The 22877-nt window shown below is 42.9% G+C and overlaps 2 protein-coding genes and 1 long non-coding RNA gene across 4 annotated transcripts in view; 1 reads left to right on the forward strand and 2 right to left on the reverse strand.

Moving 5' to 3' along the window:
- The window catches only part of FAM117B (family with sequence similarity 117 member B), a 33265-nt gene extending 30037 nt beyond the window's left edge, over positions 1 to 3228 (reverse strand). The window contains exon 1 of the mRNA XM_064451859.1: positions 2423 to 3228. Coding sequence (XP_064307929.1) covers positions 2423 to 3026 — 604 coding nt within the window. The 5' untranslated portion in view covers positions 3027 to 3228. The remainder of the gene's footprint in view (positions 1 to 2422) is intronic.
- On the forward strand, positions 2467 to 21921 carry LOC135313398 (uncharacterized). Its single transcript, XR_010373038.1, has 4 exons — positions 2467 to 2557; positions 8125 to 8226; positions 21016 to 21075; positions 21836 to 21921. It is a non-coding gene; the product is annotated as an uncharacterized LOC135313398 (long non-coding RNA).
- The window catches only part of BMPR2 (bone morphogenetic protein receptor type 2), a 114229-nt gene continuing 106053 nt past the window's right edge, over positions 14702 to 22877 (reverse strand). For both annotated transcript variants that reach the window (XM_064451857.1, XM_064451858.1), the window contains one exon: positions 14702 to 22090. In XM_064451857.1, coding sequence (XP_064307927.1) covers positions 21840 to 22090 — 251 coding nt within the window. In that variant the 3' untranslated portion in view covers positions 14702 to 21839. The remainder of the gene's footprint in view (positions 22091 to 22877) is intronic.

Here is a 22877-nt window from a genome sequence, read left to right on the forward strand (position 1 = left end):
GTTCACAACCATTCAACTGCTTCCCAGAAAAAAATCTGAAAAACATCAAGTTGAGTCTAAAGTACACAACTTACAGAACCAGTATCGAAGTTCAGAGGAAGCTATAATTTGTCTAACCTCAAGGTTCATTTTAATCTAAAAAAACATGGCTGCAACTGTAGGAATGAACGAAAGCCATCATCAACTGATAACAAGAAACAGGAAAACCCAAGTTATTCTGCAGTAGATTCTGACTGATACCCTGAAGTGGCCTGCATGGCTTCACAACCATAGCCTCATGAGCAAAAATGAAGTTCCACTTCCATGTTCTCAGCTACCAATAAGTTTTCTCATCTAGATGAAGAACAAAATTGAAGTTAACTCAGTCACTATCAAGCACTAGACTACACAATAAAAATGTTTAGCAATATTGAACAGGTTTAATCTGTTAATTTAATTGGGCCAATCAAGTACTGTTCAGAAATTTAAACACATGGAAGCAACTAAATGGACACTACTCTTCTGTTTCCACACATCTTGTAAAAAGCCAGTACAGTTATCTTAACACAGTAAAGTGATCAAATTACTTGTTTCTTTCTATATGCTAATTCTTAGAAACAGAAAAAAGTTAGCATGGTTTCAACATGTTTCTATGCAGTGATCTGAAGATAGTGCAATTTTTCCACCCTAAGTGGTCTGACACATGCCTTTACAGCTTTTGAATCTGGATCTCAAGGCTAGCCATCCTCTTCCTCATTCTCCAGGCCAGAGGAATGCAGATTGAGCATGAACTTCTATAAAGTTCAGAGGAAGACGATGGGATTTTGTGATGTGTAACAAGCCTTTCAAATTACTTACAGAGTAACAAGAATCTCAGATGAAGAATACATACATTCCTCAATCCAAAGCCTCAGAACAGAACCTTAAGAAAATCCGCATTAATCTTATCTGGAAAGCTGAAAATCTAATTCAGAACCTAAACACCTTTATGGCACTGCTCTCTTACACTGCCAACAAGCAGGCATATGGTAATCTTGAAGAGGCATGTCTGAATTAAAACAAAGAAAAATTAAGTCACACAGACATTAGCTCAAGTATTGTACCAATTGGTTATGACTGTCTAATTCGGCAGCACCATTTCTCAAGAGCCAACATATTAAGAAAAGGCAAAAAAAAGCAATATGGTAGTCTGGTTGTAATCATTATTCCAGAACAGGGGAAAGCAACATTAGAAGAAGTAGAAGCATTAAAGGGAATCGTGTTGATCCTAGATTTCTGCACATTAGTCAACTTTATTGTGTAGATTACCACATGCAAGTTTATGAAAAAGAGTAGCTATAAGCTTTGGTATCTCAAAAGTCACAGATTTTTTTTACAGATTTGAGGACACTTCCCAATTTTTCCAGATTTTGAAAATGTTAACAGAAAGACTCACTCATGTATTTTTCAGTGAACTTTTATCCCAAGAAGAAAAAGAACATACATATGTAAGCTTCTATTATCCTCAGCCAGATGCCACATATTGCTTAAATTTCAGCGTTCCCAGTATGTTTTAATTATTCAAAAACATTAAAAAGAAATTTGCTATAAAACGTATGCCGTTCCCACACTATTCTCTATCTTTGCTGTAGCACAAGGTTGTCGTCGCTCTCAAGTTCACACATCCATTTGCAGGGTTCAGGATGAAAAGTAACTACTAAGAGAGACATTGAATGCCTCTTTTCCCATATCTATGCGCGGTGCCTGGAGTGCTAGCTAGCTTTCTAATCACAAGCTTGTGGACACTGCTTGGATCAAAAACACATACCATCTGGCACGAAACACACAGAAAGGGAAGAACATCACAACAGCCCCAAACATCAAATTCACCTCAAACTCGTACTGCCTCAAGTGCATCTCTGACACCATCGACATGCTCTCATCAGGAAACCTTTAGCAGCACTTGCACAAGTGCTACGGGAGTGGCTACAACTCCCCACATGGCACACTGAGCTTTCTCTGTTCCTCTTCTAAAAGCCAGGAAGCAACAGAGCAGCAACAAAAACAACAAGCCCTTCAACACACAGAGGCTCCACAAGTGCCGCCGCCAGCCAGAGAAGGCTCAGAACGGGAACAAGCCCGGGCACAGCCCCGGTCTCTACCTCTCCCCCGAGCAGCGCGGCGCGCTCGGAAGCACACCACCGGCCGGAGGGCACCGCCGCTACCAGCCCTGCCGTCCCGTAAAGCGCTGGCTCAAGCTCGGCTACGCCGCCCTCCAGCGACCGCTGTAGTCCAGCCCCCCCCCCCCCCCCGGTAACAGTTGGCCGCGCACACCACCCCACCCCACCCCCATTTCCCTCAGGTAACGGCCGGGCGCGCGCAACCTCCCCGGCCCCGTTCCCCTCAGGCACCGGGCGGGCGGGCAGCAGGTGCGCGGCGGCGGCGGGCTGACGGGAGCGCTCACCTTTGCAGACGGGGGAACTGGGGCTCTTCCTCTCCGGGGAGCTCCTGCCTTGCTCCGGTGAGTGCCGCCGGTGCCGGACCCTGCCCGCCGCTGTAGCACTGCCCTCCGGCAGCTGAGGCACCGGAGAAGAGCAAGGTGAGGGCCCGCAGCCCAGGGGCGGCGGCGGGGGAGGAGGCGGCGGTAGGTGATGGGGCCGAGGGGGGCTCCCCCGCGCCCCACTGGAACGCGTGGGGCTACCCCGCGAGGAGACAGCGGCGGCCGCCGAGGCGGCGGCGTTGCCTCCCCCTCCCCCCGGCGTCTGCGTGGCCATGGCGGGGCCGCCGCGCCCGCCGTTGCCGCTGCCGGTGGGCGCCGCGCGCGTGGGGCTGATGCTGCGCGAGGCGGGCGCCGCGCGTGGAAGACCCCCGCCCGGGGCGCCGCCGCTGCTCCTCGTGGGGCTGCCATGTTGCTGCTGCTGCTGCTTGAGCTGGAAGGGCACCGTGGCCCGCATGGGCTGGAGGCGGCTGCTCGCTCCCGCTCCGCCACCCGCCGCCACCGCGCCGCCTCCCCCCAGGGAAGCGGCCGGGGTCGGGGAGCCGTTGCGCCTCACGCGCTGGTGAGACATTGTCCGTTGAGAGCCGGGGCTTGCGGAAGACCGTCGGTGGCGGGGAAGAAACGGAAGGGCGTAAGCGTGCGACGCCGGCAGGTCCTCGCCAGGGTCCCACGCCTCAGCCAACGGCCCCGTTCCTAGCGCCGTCCCCAGCCCGGGGCGACCCGCGCTGCCTCCACCTCCTCCGTGCACCTCATCAACAATAGTGCCCGGCCGCCCGCCCCACCCCCCGCGCCATCCCATTGGGCGCGCCGCCCCTCGGATCGCGCAGCTACGGCGCGCTCATTGGCTGCGGAGGGCGCTCCTGAGTGGCCGAGCCCGCGCGGGGAGGGGGAGGGGACAGCCCTTAAAGCAACACACGGCGCCCGGTTGGGCCGCGCGGTGTCCGCTGCACGTGCTGCGGGGGACGGGCAAGCCACGGGCTGCAGCTCTAGCCCCGGGATCCCCCGGCCCAGGGCGACCGACAGCCACCCCGGGACTAAACAGGGCCACCATCCTGCTCCCGAGCGGCGAGGAGGGCGCAGGGGGTGCACGGGGCTCCCCGAGACCTCTCCTCACCTCCCGCCGCAGCACCGGGCCGGGGCGAGCTGTCCCCTGACACGTGGAAAGCCCGGAACCCGGTAGGGATGGCAGCTGCGGCTTACCCTTGTCTCGGAGCCTGTCCCGAGGAAGCGGTTGCATGTCAGAAGTGGGGCTGCTCAATTATTTTTAGCTCTAAATGCACTGTAGGAGAGGACGAGGGCTCAGCAGCAGTTTATCCAATCACTTTGCCACCAGCTTAGCATTACCGATGATGGCACAGGATACGTGGGTAATATCCAGGCAGACTTGACCCCTTTTTCCCTTAATTGCTGTGTTTACTCTTCTCCATTAGATTAGTTGCATCTTCACTGCAATCTTTTAGAAATACTTGTTAACTGCCAGCATCCTCTGAAACTGATTTATACATTAGAGAAGTAAACACATGCATGAAATAGGCCTTAGTTCTTGTGTTTGGATTATTTAGATGCAAGGTAAACACACTTCAGCACTTTCAAGATGTGAAGGAATCAATAAATCCTCTCTCCGTCTTTATTGCATGTGCCAGTTCTGGACTACTAGAACTTACCCAGGTTGCATGTTGCAGTTGAATACAATTGCTATGATACAAATGGTGTGACAACAACCATTCTCTCTTCTCTTCAGCTTGGTTGTGTTTGGTCTTTTCCCTCCTCCTTTCTCCTTTGCTGTTTCTGATTGAAACCTCCGCTTAAAAAAGCCCCAACTTCCCCTTTGAAGAGCTCCATCCTATGGCTGACCATTTTAACAAACCTGAAAAGCAAGATTATGTGCACAGACCCTTTTTAAGGATGTCTGGACACTGGTCTACCCAAAGCTTTGAAGGTTAAAACTCTTGTCAGAGTCGAGAGCTTTTTATGAGAAGTCAGGCTGGCAAAAGAGAACAGGACAGATGCATTTCTGGTGATGAGGTTGTTACGAAGTTAGTTCTTGCATTCTGGATTAATTAAATTTCTTTTGAAGGACATGATGCTTGCTCACAGGTGCTGTAAAGACTAGTAATATGGCCTGCAGGACAGCAGGATGGGTCAACCAAAACTGGCTACAAGAGGCTGTGCTCAGTCTTGAGAATTATCCTGGGCTACCCTTGAAAGCATCTGTGTTGAGGGAAGGCACCAGAAGCCTAGCTCATCACCATCAGTCCTGTTGTATCCCTCTCTTGAAGCATGCAATTTACTTAAGTCACCTTATAAAGCATACGCATAGGGCCACTTCCCAGTCCTTTTTGTATAGCCATTACAAGCCACGCTGATATAATGTGGCAAAGCATAATAATCCCAGATAACCCACTTAATTAGTGAAATATCCAGGAGACAGTGATCTCATCTCCAGGAAGGGCTGGGAGGCAGAGAACAGTATGGGCTGTGTACCTCCAGCATTGGGGGTGACAGGATCTCGTAATTCCCTTGGTGACTCCATGTGTATATTGAAAAAGAGAACCAGAGCTTCATAGTGCTCCATGGGTAAATGCCCAGGAGGCAGAAAATGAGCACCCCGGCACACCTGGAGAAATAAATGGAACCTGTCTGCTGCTTTGTTGGAAGCCCAGGACAGCACATGGTTATTCTAAAGCAGATTAACCTATGCAGCATTTATTTCACTTTTTGGCTGCAATTTTCAGTCAAGAGGAAAAGATGCAATCCTCTTTGCAGTTCTTCCTGCTGTGATGGCATCCACTGCCAGTGTCAGTACAGTTGCTCAGCAGGCTTTCATCCCTGGGACAGTTTATCCTCCCAGAAATACTGGGGTAGTTTGGAAGCAGTGTGCCATAATTTTAAGGCATAAAATATTCTGAACACATTCTAATTCCTGTTACTGTTCTGAAGTGGCCAAAAATGAAAGGTATTAATTTGTATTTATTTGCATAGTGCATGTTATGGAGCCAAGTCACGACTTTGAATGCAGAAGATATCTGTGACAATTATAGTACTTCCCACGTTATTGTCACACTGCAAAAATGGCACTGCTCCACACAGTTGTTATGAGAATATAAAGCAAAGCATTTATGTATGCTGCTCTTCAGCAGTTGTATTGCTTTACATGCATTAGACATGAAAATTGAACATGTAAAATCATGTACTCAGACCTTATCAAACACATTGTACTTCATACATTATTTTGTTTAAACTGTAACAAATGTGTTACAACAGGATCTTACTCCTACACCTTATGGAAATAAGGGAAACAACTAAAGCAGGATTAAGAATTACTTGAAAATAGTTTTGGAACTTTTCTTTAATTACACAAAAAGACCCGCAAACAAAACCCCAGCCCCCGAAAACTGACCATCCTACCATCCTGATCCAGATCCCCCCACACTCTCCTTGTAATTCACACCTCACAAGATCTGGGTTTTTTTCAGCTGTCACACTCCTCACTGCCTTTGGACTTCGCCAAACACTGTCCAGGCCAGCTTTGAACAACACATTTCATATGGTTTCACATGGAACCTTTAGGCTAGGGTTTTTTCACATCCATGTCGCCCTTACTCTGGCCATAACGCCTAATGTAATGGTGCAGCGATCCAAAAAATAGGAATGAAACTCACTGTCAGCACAGAGGCTGTGAGCCTTCTACCGGTATCATCACTCGAACCAGCCTTTTAGTGACTTCAGTTGTGTTAGTGACTCCAAACTCACTGGAGTCACAAGTGATCGCACATACACGGAATCCATCTCTGCACCCTCAGCTCCTCTCTGCCATGTATTTTAATCAGCTCATTGGCCCACACAAGCTGAGCAGATACTGGTATGCTCCCATGCCACATTGAAGTGCCGCCCCTTGGGAGGTGATGAACACTCCCACCTCCCACCGACTTGGAGGCACTTGGCACCTAACCAGAAGCCTTCCAAAATGTACTGCTTTGTAGTCATTTTTGGGAGACTAAATCTAGGTCTTGCAGACATCTCCTGACATGCAAGGTGTTGGTTCTTTCTTAAAATACAGAGCATAGTAAAAGCTGCAGATACAAACAAATCAATCAAAACACTGGAAACATATCAAGAGTGCCCTCAAAGGCAGACTGATAAACCACACAGAGCTGCATGACCAAACCTGCAGCCTGCTGACAATAGGGATGTAAACAAGTCAGGGAAGTGGTCAAAATAGGAACCCTGAATGAAAAGCAGAGAAACAAGGGTCAAAGAAGTTTAACTAAGTTCATAGTCCCATATCCCACTGTACAGCTATCAAAACAATGAATACTTAGGGACTGTTGTACTAGGCACTGAAAGATTATGAGTAGAACTGCTCATTGCTCATAGTAATATAAATATAAAAAATGTACTGTTAAAAATAATAACAATAATAGCAAACCTTATGGAAAATGACTGTGCTCCAAGTATCTTCAAATATGTTCTTGTCTTATTCCAAAATTAAATGAATACAAAGCAGCACGTGTAAAAGAGCAATATATTGCCTGAAATTACGTACAGCTGTTGCAAGTAATATTGAAGGTTGAAAGATATCTAAACATTAGATTGCGCCCCAGGATATTTCACTGCACTTCTCATCTCTCCCCTGCAGAGTGAGTTTGTTTTGCTTGTTTATGTGGGTGTTCAACATCAACACGAAAAAGAGACATTTATAAAAATAGGACAAATATAATAGAATTTGCTTCACGCAAAACCTGTAAGATCCTAGTTAACATTCCAGAATATCTGGGGGGATTTGAGGAGTCAAGCAGATTGAAATAAGGTATTAAGATTAAAACAATAAAAAACAACAGATGGGACCTTGGACATAAATCAAACTACACGCAATAAGCAAAACTCAAAGCAAAATATGCTTTTACCACATTTTATGAAGTACAATCTTTAAGAAAAGTTATCATATACATAACATCCTGAGGCTTCAATGTCTCATTGGTGTTAAGATAACACGTTTTTGACAAACAAACCCTGTTTCTCAATGCAAAACTTCACTGCAGGCTTGAGAGAGATTTCCACTGAGTGTTCATGGCACACATAATTACCTGGAAGAAGTACAAGGTTAATTTCTTTAGAAACCAGTGTGAAGTTCGCCTACATGCTACATGTTTTTCCACACATACAGATCAATTTTCTGAACACATGTTAAATGGCAGCAGCAACGCTAAGCAATAACCTTGTTGCAAGTGTCCTGCTGCTGAAGGAAAGGGATGGTTGGAGTCAAACTTGGTTCACCAATATGAGCTCTTGCCAGCTGAAAGTGGCTGCAACTGTTCTTGGGTTCTGATGAGGGAAGAGACTAAGCGTCAGGAAGGGCATGTTGTCCACCACATTTCTAAACTATTGGTTTCGTTAGCATTGAGAGAAGTGGCTTCGTTCATTTAAACAAGACACAATTTCATCTCCCCCAGGTATCCCCCAAGAAAGATGCTGAACGAATTTGCCCATAATTCCTCCCCTCCAACAATAAAACTTCCTTTTAGGAAGCAAGTAATGTTTCTTTAAAATTATCTTCCAAAAACTTAAGATTTTTTAGCATATATTTACAGAGCTTGCAAATATAATACAGAGATTTGTCTGTATTTGTGTTGTGTATAGCACTGTAACATGTGTTTGTGTTTTTCTAGTCTCAGGGCAGAAGGCTGTGTATGACCTATAGAAGGAAACTCTTGATTTATGAACATTAAACACTGATTGCTCCTACAAGCCACTGGCACAATTTCTGTACTGTAAGTATAATGGAACTACATACTGTAAAATATTTAAGTTGACATTATTAATTTGATAAAGGACAATATTTCAGGAATGTAGATTTTTATGGCTGTATTTTAGGATGATAAACAACCTGTGTATGTGACGAATAGGCATATAACTAGACATTCTTCACTTAAGAGCACAGAGAAGAGGGATCACTCCTGATGCGGGCCTACAATATTGTTTTGCTTCTGTTTGTTTTTATAACATTTAAGAAAGCTAAAGAGATTGTGAAAAGCAGGTTGGCATGGCTTATTCATGCACTGGGAGTCAGTGACAAAATGATTTTGCTTCTCCCTCCACATACCTATACTAGCCCTGTAGTTAAACTAATTAACTTTAGCAGAGTGTGTGACAGAGTGGGAACATGGGATTCTCTGATGTGGGAAAACATCTACTTGGAATGGATCAAGCAGTGTTGTGAATCCTCCTTGCATTCAGCCATGGGGTGCATCTCAACCAGACATCAGTTTTTCTCAGTTATGCCATCCTGTCCTCATGTCTTGCACCTCACATTCAGCCTGATTTTCCTCCAGGAGAGCCAGAGAGCCATCACTGAGAGAGACGGTGTGATCTTTGAGAAGATGAAAAAAAAGCAAAGCTGGGCAAAGCCCCAAGCCCCACTGCTGTTAGCAGCTCATCCAATGCTCAAGGCAGGGTGTCAGGCTCACTCTGCTTAGCAGGAGCATGTGGACATCTCCAGCAGTCAAAGCTGGCAAGGCTGATGCTGCTTAGTGGTGAGCTTGCAGGTTGTCTCTTATCCTTGGAGCAGAAACCAGTAAATCCTTGGGCTAGGTCTACCTGGGGTCTTTCCAAAGAAGCCTCAACAGCCTGCCCAAAGCAGCAGGTTTGTGTGGTAGTGGTAGAAGGAAGGCAATGCAGACACCTGACCCTCGTGTGTTGCCTGGCTTCACTGAACACGCTTGCAACCTGCCTGGTAGCTCACAGAAACCCTTTTGCTGCAGAAACCACAGAACAACAGCCCCCCTGAACTGCATGCTGGGCTATGCCTGCCTCCCCCAGGGAAAGGGGCAACCAACTAAACACACTTGCCTCATGGCTGCATGCTGAGGAAAAGCTCAATGTGCAAGAGCTGCTGCTCAGCTCTGCCACACACTATTACAGAGCCGGAGGTCTCCCAGCCGGCACCCCACTGGGGCAGATCATGAACCAACCTGCCCTTCCTCCTGCTTCCCTCCCTACCCTAGCAGAGTTCAGTTCCTCTGCCTGCCTCCTGCACCCCAAGCTGGAATAGGGAAAGGCTTCCCAGGTCTGCAGCTTGTTGGCTGCTGCTGGTTTGAAACAGCAGAACCTGTGAGTATCTCCTGTGTCTGGCTGCTATACTAGGGTTAACACAGTGCCCTAATCAAGCGTTCTTGCTACCACTGCTTGCTTCTGTTTGGCTGCAAATGCCTCGTGTTTCACTTATAGTCTCAGTTCATGGCTTGTGTAAGCAGATGGGAACTTCTGCTTGCCTGTGACTTAAAAGCACATTTCTATCCCTCATGGTCACAGGGTAAATCTCAAACACATGATTTACTTGCATTCTAGTTTTCCAGAAGCAAACAATAAATAAAATTAGCCTGCTTAATGGTGGTTTTAAGCCAGCTGTTTCTGAGGCTTGATTTAGAATTTTTAATAGTCCTGCAAGAGAATTCTTGGCATGGCAACAGAAATGAAGGTTCCCAATAAATACTTTCCACCTCAGCAGAGAACAAGCAAGGCCTCCCTCCTCCAGGAGACTCTCTGGCCATCCATACATGCCTTGGCTGCACCAGTAAAACTGATGTGTGCAGCAGCACCACCTACCTCGTGGGCTGGAGTCAGATCTACAACTTCCTACAATGATTTGTGTCAGATCTGATTTTTTTAACTAATGCAGAGACCTGGAGGTGCTAGAAGTTACTTTTTACAACATATCTGCAGGGCCTGATTATTACTTTTCCAGTAAGAGGCAAGGGGAAGTGGGGTGAAAGAGGAAGAAAGGGAGAAAGAGCTTGGGAAAACAGGTATAATTTCAATATTATGTCAGACTGGTAAAATACCAGTCACTGCAAAAATATACAGACTAACCATCAGTAACAAAACCAGAGACAGAGCACAAACTAACCTCACTTCTTATGCACGCAGTTCCATACATATAAAAGTACCATATGAAAACCATATTGCTGGTCATTCTGATTAGGAAATCTGATACCCGGTGGCATAAACTTCTCACAAACAAAGGCTGCACTAAGTGAAAGAGGGAAGCAAGAAAGCCTGTACCATTCCTAGGAGCTGCTTGCAGGCCTGCTGCAAGCAGTGACACTAATAAAATGAGCCATACAGCCTCTGTACCCTCTTTATCACAATGTTCTATGCTATCCTTTCCTATTAGCACCTGACAGGGACAACAGCGAAATAGGGCCAAAACCAAATGCTGAGGCCTACCATGTGGCTGATACGTGAAACATACCTCTACCTCTTTCCATGCTCTTTCCCCTTCCTTAAGTCCACCTCATGCATTTGAGACACTGCCCACTGGCTTCTTCCCAAACCACACCTGCTCTGTACAGGGTGTACATCCTCATTATCAAAACGTGCTTGGACTGTGATAGAGAGTCTTGAGAAACTCCTGTCCTTCCCATCAGGAATTGAAATGCACCTGGATCAGGTGTTTCCAACCTTTTTCAATATTTGCATCCTTCACATTTTTTCAGTGCCCATGTGGGCCCCATCTAGAAATGCCATTTACATGCTGCACAGTAAATACCGACTTGCTTTCCTTAATCATCTTCCACAGACCATTCCCAACAGACAGGGCTGCCCCAGAGCCTACCAGCTGTGCTCAGGCAGTGTTATCTGTTGTCTTTGTAAAAGAGGCACGAGTGGTCCCCAAGGCATGACTTCAGCTGAGATCACCATTTGTGGATTTCTCACAGACTTTCCCTGTGGTACTGAGAGCTCAAGAGAGGAAGATCCCCTGACGTAAAAGCAGAATGCTCAAGTGTGCCATTTAAATTCTAGGAATCAAACCATTTCATCTTGTTGTTGGATGGAGAATGACAACCTTTCAAGCTAACATGAAAAGGTGAATTTATACAGACACAAACATTTTGGTATAGTCAAGTTTTTCTGCCAGTGGAAAATTAACCTTCTTAGCCAATAGAATGTGCTTTGGGTCATGGCAGTGAGCAGATGTCTATAATCTCCTGCACGTGGAGAATTTCCATAACATCAGAATTAGCAAGAAGTAAATGGGGGGAAAAAACCCTGAATGGAAGCAAATGGAAGACTGACGTGGCTGTGTTCCACAAAGTACGTTCTGCAGCTGCATCACTGCTCTGGAACAAAGGGGAATATAATTATTGTTGTTTTACTTTCATTTCCCATTAGCAAAGCAAAAGCTGAATAAAAGTGGTTGTTATTTCTGCAGGAGAGAGCTGGCTGAGGTAAGTATATGAGGTCACACAGGGAAATCTATGAGGAGGCTATTTCTTAAACCTGAGCACCTCACACACCCAGTAAAAAGCAGTAAAAATCACCAGTAACATTTTGTTATTGCAGAGCTGAGTCAAAGCTTCTCCGATGCCCTGAGGATAAGGCTCAGCCACACCTGCCACGGTAGGGCAGGATTTGGATGCTCTTGCTGTCGGCAAGGAGCGATAATTGCTGTGGGGTGTCTACTACTTTTGTCACAGCTGCCCCCACACACACTCCCAGCCTTCCTTGGCAGCAGCATCCTCTCTGTCCAGGGCACTAGTGAAGGTGGAACAGGCATGCAGGAACTCTTGTTATTTCTGTGTTCATCAAGCCAGCATCCCTCCCCAACTTGCTGCAGTACTGCCACCAGCTCCCCTCCTCTACTCCAGAGGCAGAGCTGTCACACAGGGCAGGGCAGGCCTTGTGCCCCAGGGAAATGAGCGCTCCATGTGGTTCCCAGCACTCCTGGCATCCCTGGCCCACACTGAGTCTCCCTGGCTACAACCTCATGGGAAATCTGACTTCCTTGGAGCTGCTCCTGGGAGGACTTCAGAGGTCTCAGGCCCCCACCAATGTCGTTGAGATCTCTGGCTACAAAGAGCTTCGTAGGCCTGTCCTTAAAGCCCCACATGTAGGTAATAAGACCTGGCTAGCCAGCCTGTCTTTCCTGTGAGCTGGTGTCGCTCAGTTATCTTGAGCCAACAGCAAGCCACTGCACCTAAGCACAGTGCTCTCTCTGAGGGAGGGACCTTCTCCTTGTCAATAACTGTCCTGATCTCCTAATCCTTTTCTGAGGCAGAAACCCCCAAGGCAGGTACAGATCCAGCCTGGAACATGGTGTCTGCCTCCTGCTCGCAGGGGAAGCGAGGCTTGCAATGGTTCCCTCCCTGTAGCCAGGGGTTTCTAGGTTCATTTGTGGGGCCAAGGTGATTTGCCATACACACAGGCGCTCAACCCATACATACACTACTTGCCTCAGTTTGTTGCTTCCTCCTTATTTATGACAGCAAGAAATGAAGCTCCTCATTCTTTCTTTGCATTTTGGAGGTAGTTCTTTGGCCACAGAGGTATAAGCTTGCACCGCTTTCTTACTTGCTTGCAAAAACCATTACTGTGGATGGAGAAAAATAAGTTATCAGGGATCAAGTAAGGAGGAGAGATACAAACAACAAAGCAATTGAGGTGCAGGATGGGTCCCATGGATCTGTGTGTAACGGTAAGTGCTGAAACCAGTGAGGTCCCACAGTACAGGGCTTGGTGCTTCCAGGTGCAGGATGTGTCTTGCAGCACTATCAGTTCCGGGATGCTTGTGCTACAGAGTTAGTGCTAATGTGGAAGCCCTTCCCAAGGCCAAGGCAAGCCCAGGAATGCTGGGAGTGGAACCAAAGAAAAGAGTTCACCACTCGGGTGACACTTTGTGTGAGACTGTCTCAGACCTGTGGTGACCATTGCCCAGGTGAGCTTGCAGTGTGGTGGTAGCACGACCCCCACTGGCACGGCTCAGTTTGTGCTCTGGAAAGAACTGGGGAGAGGAGAACCGTGTTCCCTCCGCAGCCATAGGCAGAGCAGCTGCCTCAGAGCTCGCAAAGTTTTGGATGGCTAGAAAGTGAAAGATGGGGCTTGTTTCTTATTTAAATATTTAATATTTTCTTTGTGGTCAGGAAGGGAAGGTGACTTAGTGGGGGTGATACTCAGTTCTCAGGACCATTTTGCATCAATTTCCCTCTGTTCTCCGCATGGAGAAGCATCCACGTCCTAAAGCCACAGTATCCTGTTCCCTGCCTTAGTGGCAATCAGGCCACGGAGCACTAACTCCCTCACACTTACCAACAGTCACACGGGACATGAGAAAGATGAGATCAAATGAACACTGTCAGCTGTGTATGGGTACAGTGTATCTACCATTTGTATGGTAGTGATTCCACTTAATGGCTTAGCTTGAGGTTCCCCACAAGCATGACTGGAAGAAGGGAAACTAGAGGAAAAGCTTTTCATTGCGAAGTAAAGAATCCCAGACAACTCCTTCAAAATGAAGTTCTTGCATCAGGAGTTAAAAAACACCAGGAAGCAAAACAAAGGAGACTGCAATGGAGAAAAGCCGTGTCTCTTCCCAGCACCTTACCTTCAGGAGGCATAGCAGGCAAACCCCTGGGTCAGGTCAGGAGTGTTGCAGGGTTCCTTCTACTGACTTAATCCATCTCTTCTAGTTCTGTTGGAGAGGATAGCAGCTCTGGGCTGGGAAGACTCCTGCTTGTAAGAATGCATGGTCTTTCCCCTTATGGAGAAGGGAAAGAGTGCAATAGTTTGTGTGGAAAGGATAGGGGGTTGCTATTTTAATTCTTGTCCACCTGCAAAGGTTGTTGCTTGCTGTGTTCCTCCCACATGCCTGGTTGCCATCAATCCTGCACTCGACCCAAGTGCAGCCCAACCAAAAGTGAAGGAGAAAAGTATTTAGTTTAATGCCTCTTTCTCCTGTTTTTTTTTCTTTTGTTTTTCTGCATTTGAACACTTAGCAGACAGACAAGGTGTGACAAGAGGCCATGCAAGGCCTATTGTTTTGAAACGCCTACAAAACTATATTTAGTTGCCAATATAAGTATCTTACGTGGCTGACCGGTGAGAACAGGCAAAAGAGCAAGCAGAGGCACTGCCGTAATGCAGCAATGGCAAGCCCCAATTATTTCACACTGTTACCTGCTACCAGTGCAGCGTGCAATCTGTCACATGCCTCAAAGTCCTATTCAGCCCTCAGTAACAAAGCAGTTCCTTATCCTTCAACCAACAAAACACAGCTGCAACAGGGGTTTTCCTCTCATTGCTGGGAGCATGTCTTATTACTCATGGCCAATATTACCACGAAAAACCCACAAAAGACCATGCTTTTTGTCATTAATATGATATTTAATAACTGGAATAATGCACCATTTTACAGCAAGCCTTTTCTTTTAGACCTAAAGAATAGCCTTTTAAATGTTCTTATCCAATGTCTCTGTATCAATACAATCTCTTTATTTAGGTTTATATATAACAAAGCAATTCTTACAAGTATTCATAGAAAACTCTGTAGTGGCTTTAACAATGTCAGCTTTCATAGTGGCATCCACAGATGATTAAAAAACAAAAAATTAGCTTTTTATTTCATACTCACACTGTTCCATGAAACACAACTTATACAGCATAGCAAGGGTATTGGGCAGCTTATACAAAAGAAATAACTGAAAGCAATTATTTATAAATTGATACATGATATTTCCTCAGTCATTTGAGAGAAAAACCAAAAATACCCGTTAACAAAAGGGTTCTGATGAGACTCCATATTCTAGGGTTTCTCCCCCTCTTCCCCAGAAAAGCTCGCTCAGAAAGTAATGCTGTCTTTACAGTCTTTCGTAAGGAAAATGGCAGTTTCACATCTCCTTATTTCAGCTTCTACAGACCATACCTTAGAAATCAGTCTTTGCCATGTTCATTTTCCTCTTATACTGCATTTGGGGGGAAAATAATCAACAGCGATTGTAAAATATGATTCTAGCTTATATAAATGTGAATAGAGCACACTTTCCTCTAGAGACAAAAAGCAGACAAGAAACATTACATACAAACCTTTTTAAATACATTTCAACAGTGTGAAAGAGAGAGGAGAGTCACAAATCTGGAAATTCAAAAGTGACAAATGAAAGTCAGCTATAACTTGGACTTGCCTGTTTGTTCTTTTGTGTCTTTGTATAGAAACATCATTTCCTTTTGAAAAAACAATGTCGAAGTGTGATACTTCATGATACAGTTCTGAAGCACAAAAAAAGTGAATCAAGTGCTCTAGAAATAAACCTCATGCATTTTTGCTCTGTCTTAAAGACAAGTGAATGGGCTACAAAAATTGACTTCTGGGAGACTTGAAACCAGGAAGTTATAAAGGCTATTGATTTCTGCTTTAAAGTAGTTACCAGGCAAGATGCTATGCCCTGACAGATGTATGCTCCTGTAATGTATCTGCAGAAGCCTGCAAGAACTTGGAAGAAATCCTTCCTTACTGTGACAGTTACTGCATCTGTGGAAGCATGACCTATGCATTGAAGTTAACCAACTGAATGACCTGCAAATTTACACAATCGCTGATCAACGGGCTTTTAAAAATATCTGACAATTACATTATAAATTAACGTAACTTCGACTAGTTCCTGGTTATTATGCACAAATGTAGTGTAGATTAAACCACAGTGAAATAAATAGAAATAGGCATAAAATAATTCATATTAGTAATGCACCACAGCAGCCACTAAATCAGACCTGCATGAAGCCCAGATCAACATTAAAGGGCTTTGGTGTAAATGAGGATTAATCTGGAACCCTTCCACTCCCACTGGTGCAGTTCCACTTCTTGACAGCAATGACAACGGCACTGGTAGTGACCCAGCCTGACAGCCAGAGCCGAGGCATCCGGCTTAAGATGTCGGTATTCAGGGTTTGCCCATGTGGTCCCACGTTCCACCTTAGCTTTGCCAGGACTAATCCTCCCAAGAAATTTTAAAACCACTGCCAACAGAACCCAACCCTCCTTTGCTCATAATCCATGGCAGACTCCTTTTTGATTTCAACAGCATTCAGCTCAAGCGCTAGCCGATTAGATGTTGACTTCCTCAGATACATGTGTGCCAAACATAACTCCTGTTCTGATTCGCAGGAGTGCCTGAATCCGTTATCTGCAGAAGTGGAAGTTCTGCTACCAGTTTTAGTACAGAAGAAACCTCAAAATGGGAAATCTTGATTTGTTACTATTTCACATCAAAACTGAACCTACATGAGGGGAGGGGATGTCAAAAAAGGGATGTATTTCTACAGCTACAGTTTTATATGACAATACAGAAGCCTAAAATGTAATTGGATTTAATGGACTAAAATACTATGTTTAAATGGCAACCACATACGTAACTATAGCTACTACATTTAAAAGCCTTGTAAAAATCATAATGTATTAAGTATTGTGGGTTATTTTTTGATCTTTAAGAGATGTACCTTAAATTACTCAGCTTCAGATAAAGTCTCATGTGCACTCCCAGCTTCCTCTCTCTCTCATAAATCCATTCCACCTAAACAATCAGTGACAAGTCTGTCATGGGAGATCTCGCACTACTGGACTATATGTCACAGCCTGATCCTAATTTTACTGTGATGCACTAAAGACAATGTAAAAATGGCATATGAAGAAGAACATTATACTTGCTACCAGTGCTACCATCTGATGCTGTAACTCACAGAATTTAACCCTGGAATTTATGCACAACATACATATGCATCTCAATACATACAGAGTTTACATAAAAAAAGATGTATGTGGCTTCACTACAATATGTATAGCTTTTTCACTGAAGAAAGTCCTGAAGTTGAACAAAAATAATGACATTAAAAAAGGAGGTTAATATATTTACCTGTCAAAATGGATAGTGAGAGACCAGGCAGAAAAATTAAAATAATCCAAATTTATGGAAAATACTAAGTTGTCCAGTCTCTAATCCAACTTTCATAGACTAATCAATCCTATTTCAATTTTCTTGGATAAGCTACTCCAAATTTTTTCAATTAGACATCAGGTCACACGTATGCCACTGTGCTTAGCAATTATTATTTTTGACTTAAAAACAGCCTGTTTCAACAATGGGAACTGCCATCATTTTTATACAAGTGAAAATTACAACACAACTTTCTCCTGTTTTGACTAAATATGTGAATTTTAAATTCTCCCTAATGAGGTTGGAACCTTCTGTAAGAGCATTTCAATGGCAGAGTGGCTAGGATCTTTTGAATATTTTTTATGAAAGAAAATTATAATCTGAACATAGGTTTAGCAATTTTATATTAGTGGATTTTTTTTTTAACATTTAAAAAAGGAATACCATTAGAGCAAAATGCACTGAACACAAACTATGGCATATACAATGTATACTTTTTTTTGAAGTAACAATTCATTGGTATTAAATTTGGCCCAACAATCTATTCCATACAAATACAAAACTTTCTTATTCTCCTTTCTGAGGCAGGCAGGATTAAAGATTTCTTTCACATAAAGTTGACAAGTGGGAAGATATGTACTTTATAAACATATTTATCAGGTGAGGTTTTTTTGATGTTTCCTGAAACCTGTCCACATCCATCTTGCATTGTTTTTTGTCCCCAGTGCACTGAAAAAAATGAAACTGTGTTGCCTTTGAACATTAGGTCATTTTCTATATGGAAAGAAGACACAAATGAATGGCAGTAAGAAAGCAAAACACAGAGATGATGTTTTTGAGAATATTCTAATGATGACAATATCAATGAGTTTTCTTTTAAATCAGGAATAGCTTTACCTTTAGCTGTGCAATTTAAGTGCATCTTGGAGTTTCAAGAAAGGCATTTTTAATACTAATTGTTTAGCACATGAAGCTAGAGAGCATTATAAGCAAATTCAGGGGAAGTGTTACAAATAATCGGACTTTTAACTACCAATTTTAGAAGACAATAAATCTGACTATGCGGCATGTCTGTTCAAATGGTTAGAATTCACATTCTAAAAACCATGTTATGGTGGTGAGTATCTCTATCATAGGAAACAGAAAAAGAGACAATGTATTAACCTACGGAACTCTTCTGGCTTCTACTAGCACGTCATTTTCTAAAACCAGTAAGATTTTGGATTTTGGCTTATATATACAAACATCACAAATGTTTGCTCTAACATTTTACTTGAATTATACATTATAAATTACCATAGCAAATATTCTACTGTTGCCTATTAGACAGTGGCACAATTCATAGGTATTTACACTATCATTCTATTTTCATTTTGCTATATTTATCTTGTCTGCAATATACATGAGAAATTGATAGAAAATTATCAACTTTCATCATTATCCTTTTTTCTTAAAAAACAAAACAAAACCCAAACCCCCAAAATCAAAAACCCACAAAGAAATAAAACACATTTGTCTCCCCTGATTATCGTACATTTATGTGTCTGACCTGTAGAATTCTCCTACATGTATTTTGTCCGGTTAAGAATGATTCCCCATGGTATGATACACAATTCAATATCATTTAATTTACAGAGAAAGTATTTTGTAGAGATTGGATTATGTGCTGTGAGCAAAAGGGCATTACTAAATTAATCATTAAAACCAAACTGCTAATCTGATCTCATCTGGCTGTGCAGAATTACAATATTTTGGTACCTACTTAGGAGTTTGTTTTAACTGACTTTTAAAAATAAGTAGGTTCTCTCTATTTAATCTATAGGGTATTTTGTGATAAAGTACATATTTCTGTCATGTTACAAATTATATTTATCCATGGTAGCTTACAAAGCCAATACTTTCTATCAATTATAATGCATCCCAAAGGCCTTCCAGCAAGTGATAGAAATAGATAAAGGAAAAGAAACCTCTATGTTTGCGTAAAGAATGTTTAAGGAAAACTGCAGAAGAACATTTTCATCTGGTATTAAAATTATTTTGATTCCATTGAGCATAAAAAAAGTTGAATTTCTTACAAAGGATTTGCCTGAAAAGGAAGGCTAGAAGACTGGTGCAAATCTGTCTCAGCAGAAGGAAGCAGTAGTCAGAGCAAATAACTTTTCTCTCCCCAGAGTCTTTCAAGTTAGATAAGTGTCCTAAATACGCTTTTCAGCCCACATTCTGAAATGCTGATGGATGACACATGCAAGGCAAAGCAAAAAGTCATTGGGAAAGGAGTGAAGAATCTTCAATATGCACGATACAGCAACCATCGCAAAACAACATACTGTACTTCAAATGGAGACTCAAAGAAGGCCAAAAGAAGAAATCCACAGCCAGCATTCTGAACAGAATGCCAAAAATTCTGATTCAGGTCTCGAAACCCAGCTGAGCAACTGGCAGGTTTTCAACATCTGGGATGCGAGATTGCAGCAGATGGGAAGCTGGAGAGCAAATTAAAAGTAAAACCAGAGAAAGGCTGTATTTTTGAAAAGGGGAGATATAACTGTATTTATACAGGCAGGTAACAGTATTACGCCTCAGAGATGAAAGGTACTATTTGAACTGGAGCTTAAAGAACATAGGGAGCCCAAAATGTGTCTCATGGTGTATATTTCTACAACTACACTTAATCCAAGTCTGGATTTATGGAGTTATCTCTTGGAGATATCTAGAAGAATCTAAGAAACATCAAGAAGCATTACAAGAGAAAATCATAGCAATCAAACAGAAACAGGTGAGCTTGGGAAACAGCAACAATCAGATGTAGCAAGGTGTATATTATGCTAGTCCTATCATCAGATGTAGAAGAACAGGGCTGGCAAAGTTTACCTCGGGGGGGGGGGGGAATATAACAGCAAGGAAACAAATGAGCTTGAAAGCACAGAGCATCTGTTTGAGTCAGCTGAAAGGAGACAGGCTGGGGGAGGCAATTGTTTGCTGCCAGTATCCTTCTACAGGAGTTTGGCAGGCTGACTGAATAGATTTTCTTTCTTTGAACATCACCAATTTTCAGATACAGTGATAAAACTTTACTCAGTACCAGAGACTGCCATGTGTTAAATCTTTATCAAAATAGTTCTTACTGAAGTGTTTTCAATCAGAAAGAATATTTCTCAGGTGGAGGGATATTTCTTAGGCAGAAGGAGGTCCTGACTATTAAGGAAATTAATTTTCTTTTCAGCAGACAGTAAAAACGATCATTCTAAAAAAACCCATAACGTTTACTTGAGATGGTGAAAAAGCAATTTATCTCAATAGATATTGCATTCGTGTTCACTGACACCTAAAATCAATGTGCACACAAAGTGAAAGAAGGATCTAAGCAGAGGGGGAAAAAACCCCAACCCTCTCCCCCATCAAGCACTCATAACCATGGATTTTAAAAGCATGCAATAAATTTTAACAAGATGAATGAGGGGCTCTAAAAATTCTGAAAGGAGGAAGAATTTCAGCTCGACTCAGCAACAACAGTCAATTAGGGGGCATCTACCTGCATAAGTAATCAGGCTGATTTTACCCCAGACTATCTGTGAGGCGGCAAATCGGGAAAGATTTGTGACTCATCACAAAACCATTTGTGCGAAATAACATTTGTGATTTTTTTTTCCTGTGTAAATAAGATACATTCACAACCTATCTTCACTAGAGCTGTTAAGTATCGCAGTTATTAAGATCAGTGAATAAAATGTATTTCTCAATGTATATCATTAGTGATCTAAATAAGGTTTTACATAAATATAGGGGGTGAAACTGCACACAAAACAGAAAAAATGGCCGACATTGTTTCCTTACATTTGTTCAACGTTTGTTATTCAGAAGGCTGGCATCTACTGCTATACAGGAAACACATTGTGATTTGGAAGGATCAAAGGAAAGGTACGGAGCTCAGATTTTTTTTTTTTTGTTCCTTTTTAAAAGCCCTTTCAAGTTGGGGAAAATTCATGCATTGTCACCTCAGAGCACAATGTGATATAGGCAGCTGCTTCAAGCTGGCTGCGGTGTGCAAAGTTCACTGTCGTGACTGGCTGACTGCTCAACTGTCAGGGAAAAATTAACAAATACAAAAAGGGGAACATGTGGCAGTTTTAGAAACACACGTTTCAATAAAGCATACTGTGAACTATAGACTATTGCACATTTCAACATGACACAAGAAAATAGGGGTTCAAAAGAGAATACACTTTGTAACATAGAAATATACAGACTAGCTTGTGCACAGAAATCAAAACATGATTACAAGACACCACTGCAGTCAAACCTGTCTTATAGTCTGCTTATGATCTTAGTGACCTTAAGAAACTGGTCCAAACTGATTATCAGCAATACTTTTTTTGTTATTTTTTTTTAAAAAAATATTTTGAGACCACATTTTTGATACACATATATATATTCCGTGGTCAAAACAGACAGACTTAACTTTAGCGATACTAAATAAAAGTGCAAAAATGTTAAAAAAAAATAAAACAAAATAAAAAAATATGGAAGCATAAGCTAAAAATTTTCTGCATAGCTGAAATCTATTTAAAGCGAGTCCTTGGTAGGGGTTGCTGACAGGAGGAGAAAGCAGTTTTTTAAAATGTCTTCTGCATGTTTGTTTCAAATAATGCAAAAAAAGGTCATTTGTTGGCTTTTAAAGTGTTTCACAGGCAGTTCACTCCTGCGTCCTTAGATACCATCGTGGTGGCAGTGCCTCCTTCTGCAAGGTAAACAGCAGTGCTGGATTTGGAGTGGACTGCCCGGTCACTGCCATTATTGTTGACCTCGCAGTGCAGCGGCTCAGTGGAGATAACCCACGTTGAAGGACGCCATCGCTTAAGTGAGTACGGAGTTTTCACACGTTTCTTGATCTTTTCTCCTGAGCCCGATTTGCCATCCTGTGAGGAGTCACCTACTAAAAAAAAAAAAAAAAAAAAAGAGTGGAAAATAGTATTACGAGGGAGGTAAGATTAAACTGGACAGTCCAAGGTTGTTACTCATGCAAAACAGAACAAAAGAACAAAATCTTATCACACAAAAACAACTGTGTGGCAGAGGCATGACAGGTATATCAGCTACAGTAGCTGGCACTAAAACAAGGGGTCCGATTCTGTTGTCTGTCAGAAATTACTTCAGTGAAGTAATTTGTGTTACCTTGAATGCACATTGGCATCAAGCAGCAGAATCAGCGTTTGGCATTTGAGGGGCTTTTGCAATCGTAGTATCTTATATTACTTGTAACAGGAGGTACAAAAAAATGTGGCTAAACTTTTAACAGCATAATTAAATCATAGTTCTCTTACTCCTACTTCACCTGGCAAAGCATTTCGCCCAGGGACAAAATGGTCCATTCTCTATTAAGATCCTAAGTCAGTATTGGGGATGTTAGGTTGCAAAACTGTCAAAACCAACTTAAATAATGATAAAATTTCAGCAGTAGAAATCTGATTGTTAAAAAACCACTCACTTTATACAACCTTCAAACCCTTTCTTTTAACTTAACCTTCAATTAAAGAAAGTTACTGCAATAATCTTTGCTGTTTACCTCAATAAGATTTCAACTCAACACGTTAAGACAAAAATTAAGGTTTCCTACTTAAAAGGAAGGCTCCATCATTCCACTGATGAATATTCAGCTACATTTCTGGAAATATCTGTTCTAGTTTGTTTCTAAACCTTCTCTTTCCAAACATGTCTGGCAC

This window comes from Phalacrocorax carbo, chromosome 5, assembly GCF_963921805.1.
Source record: "Phalacrocorax carbo chromosome 5, bPhaCar2.1, whole genome shotgun sequence".
In the NCBI taxonomy this organism is placed as follows: domain Eukaryota; kingdom Metazoa; phylum Chordata; class Aves; order Suliformes; family Phalacrocoracidae; genus Phalacrocorax; species Phalacrocorax carbo.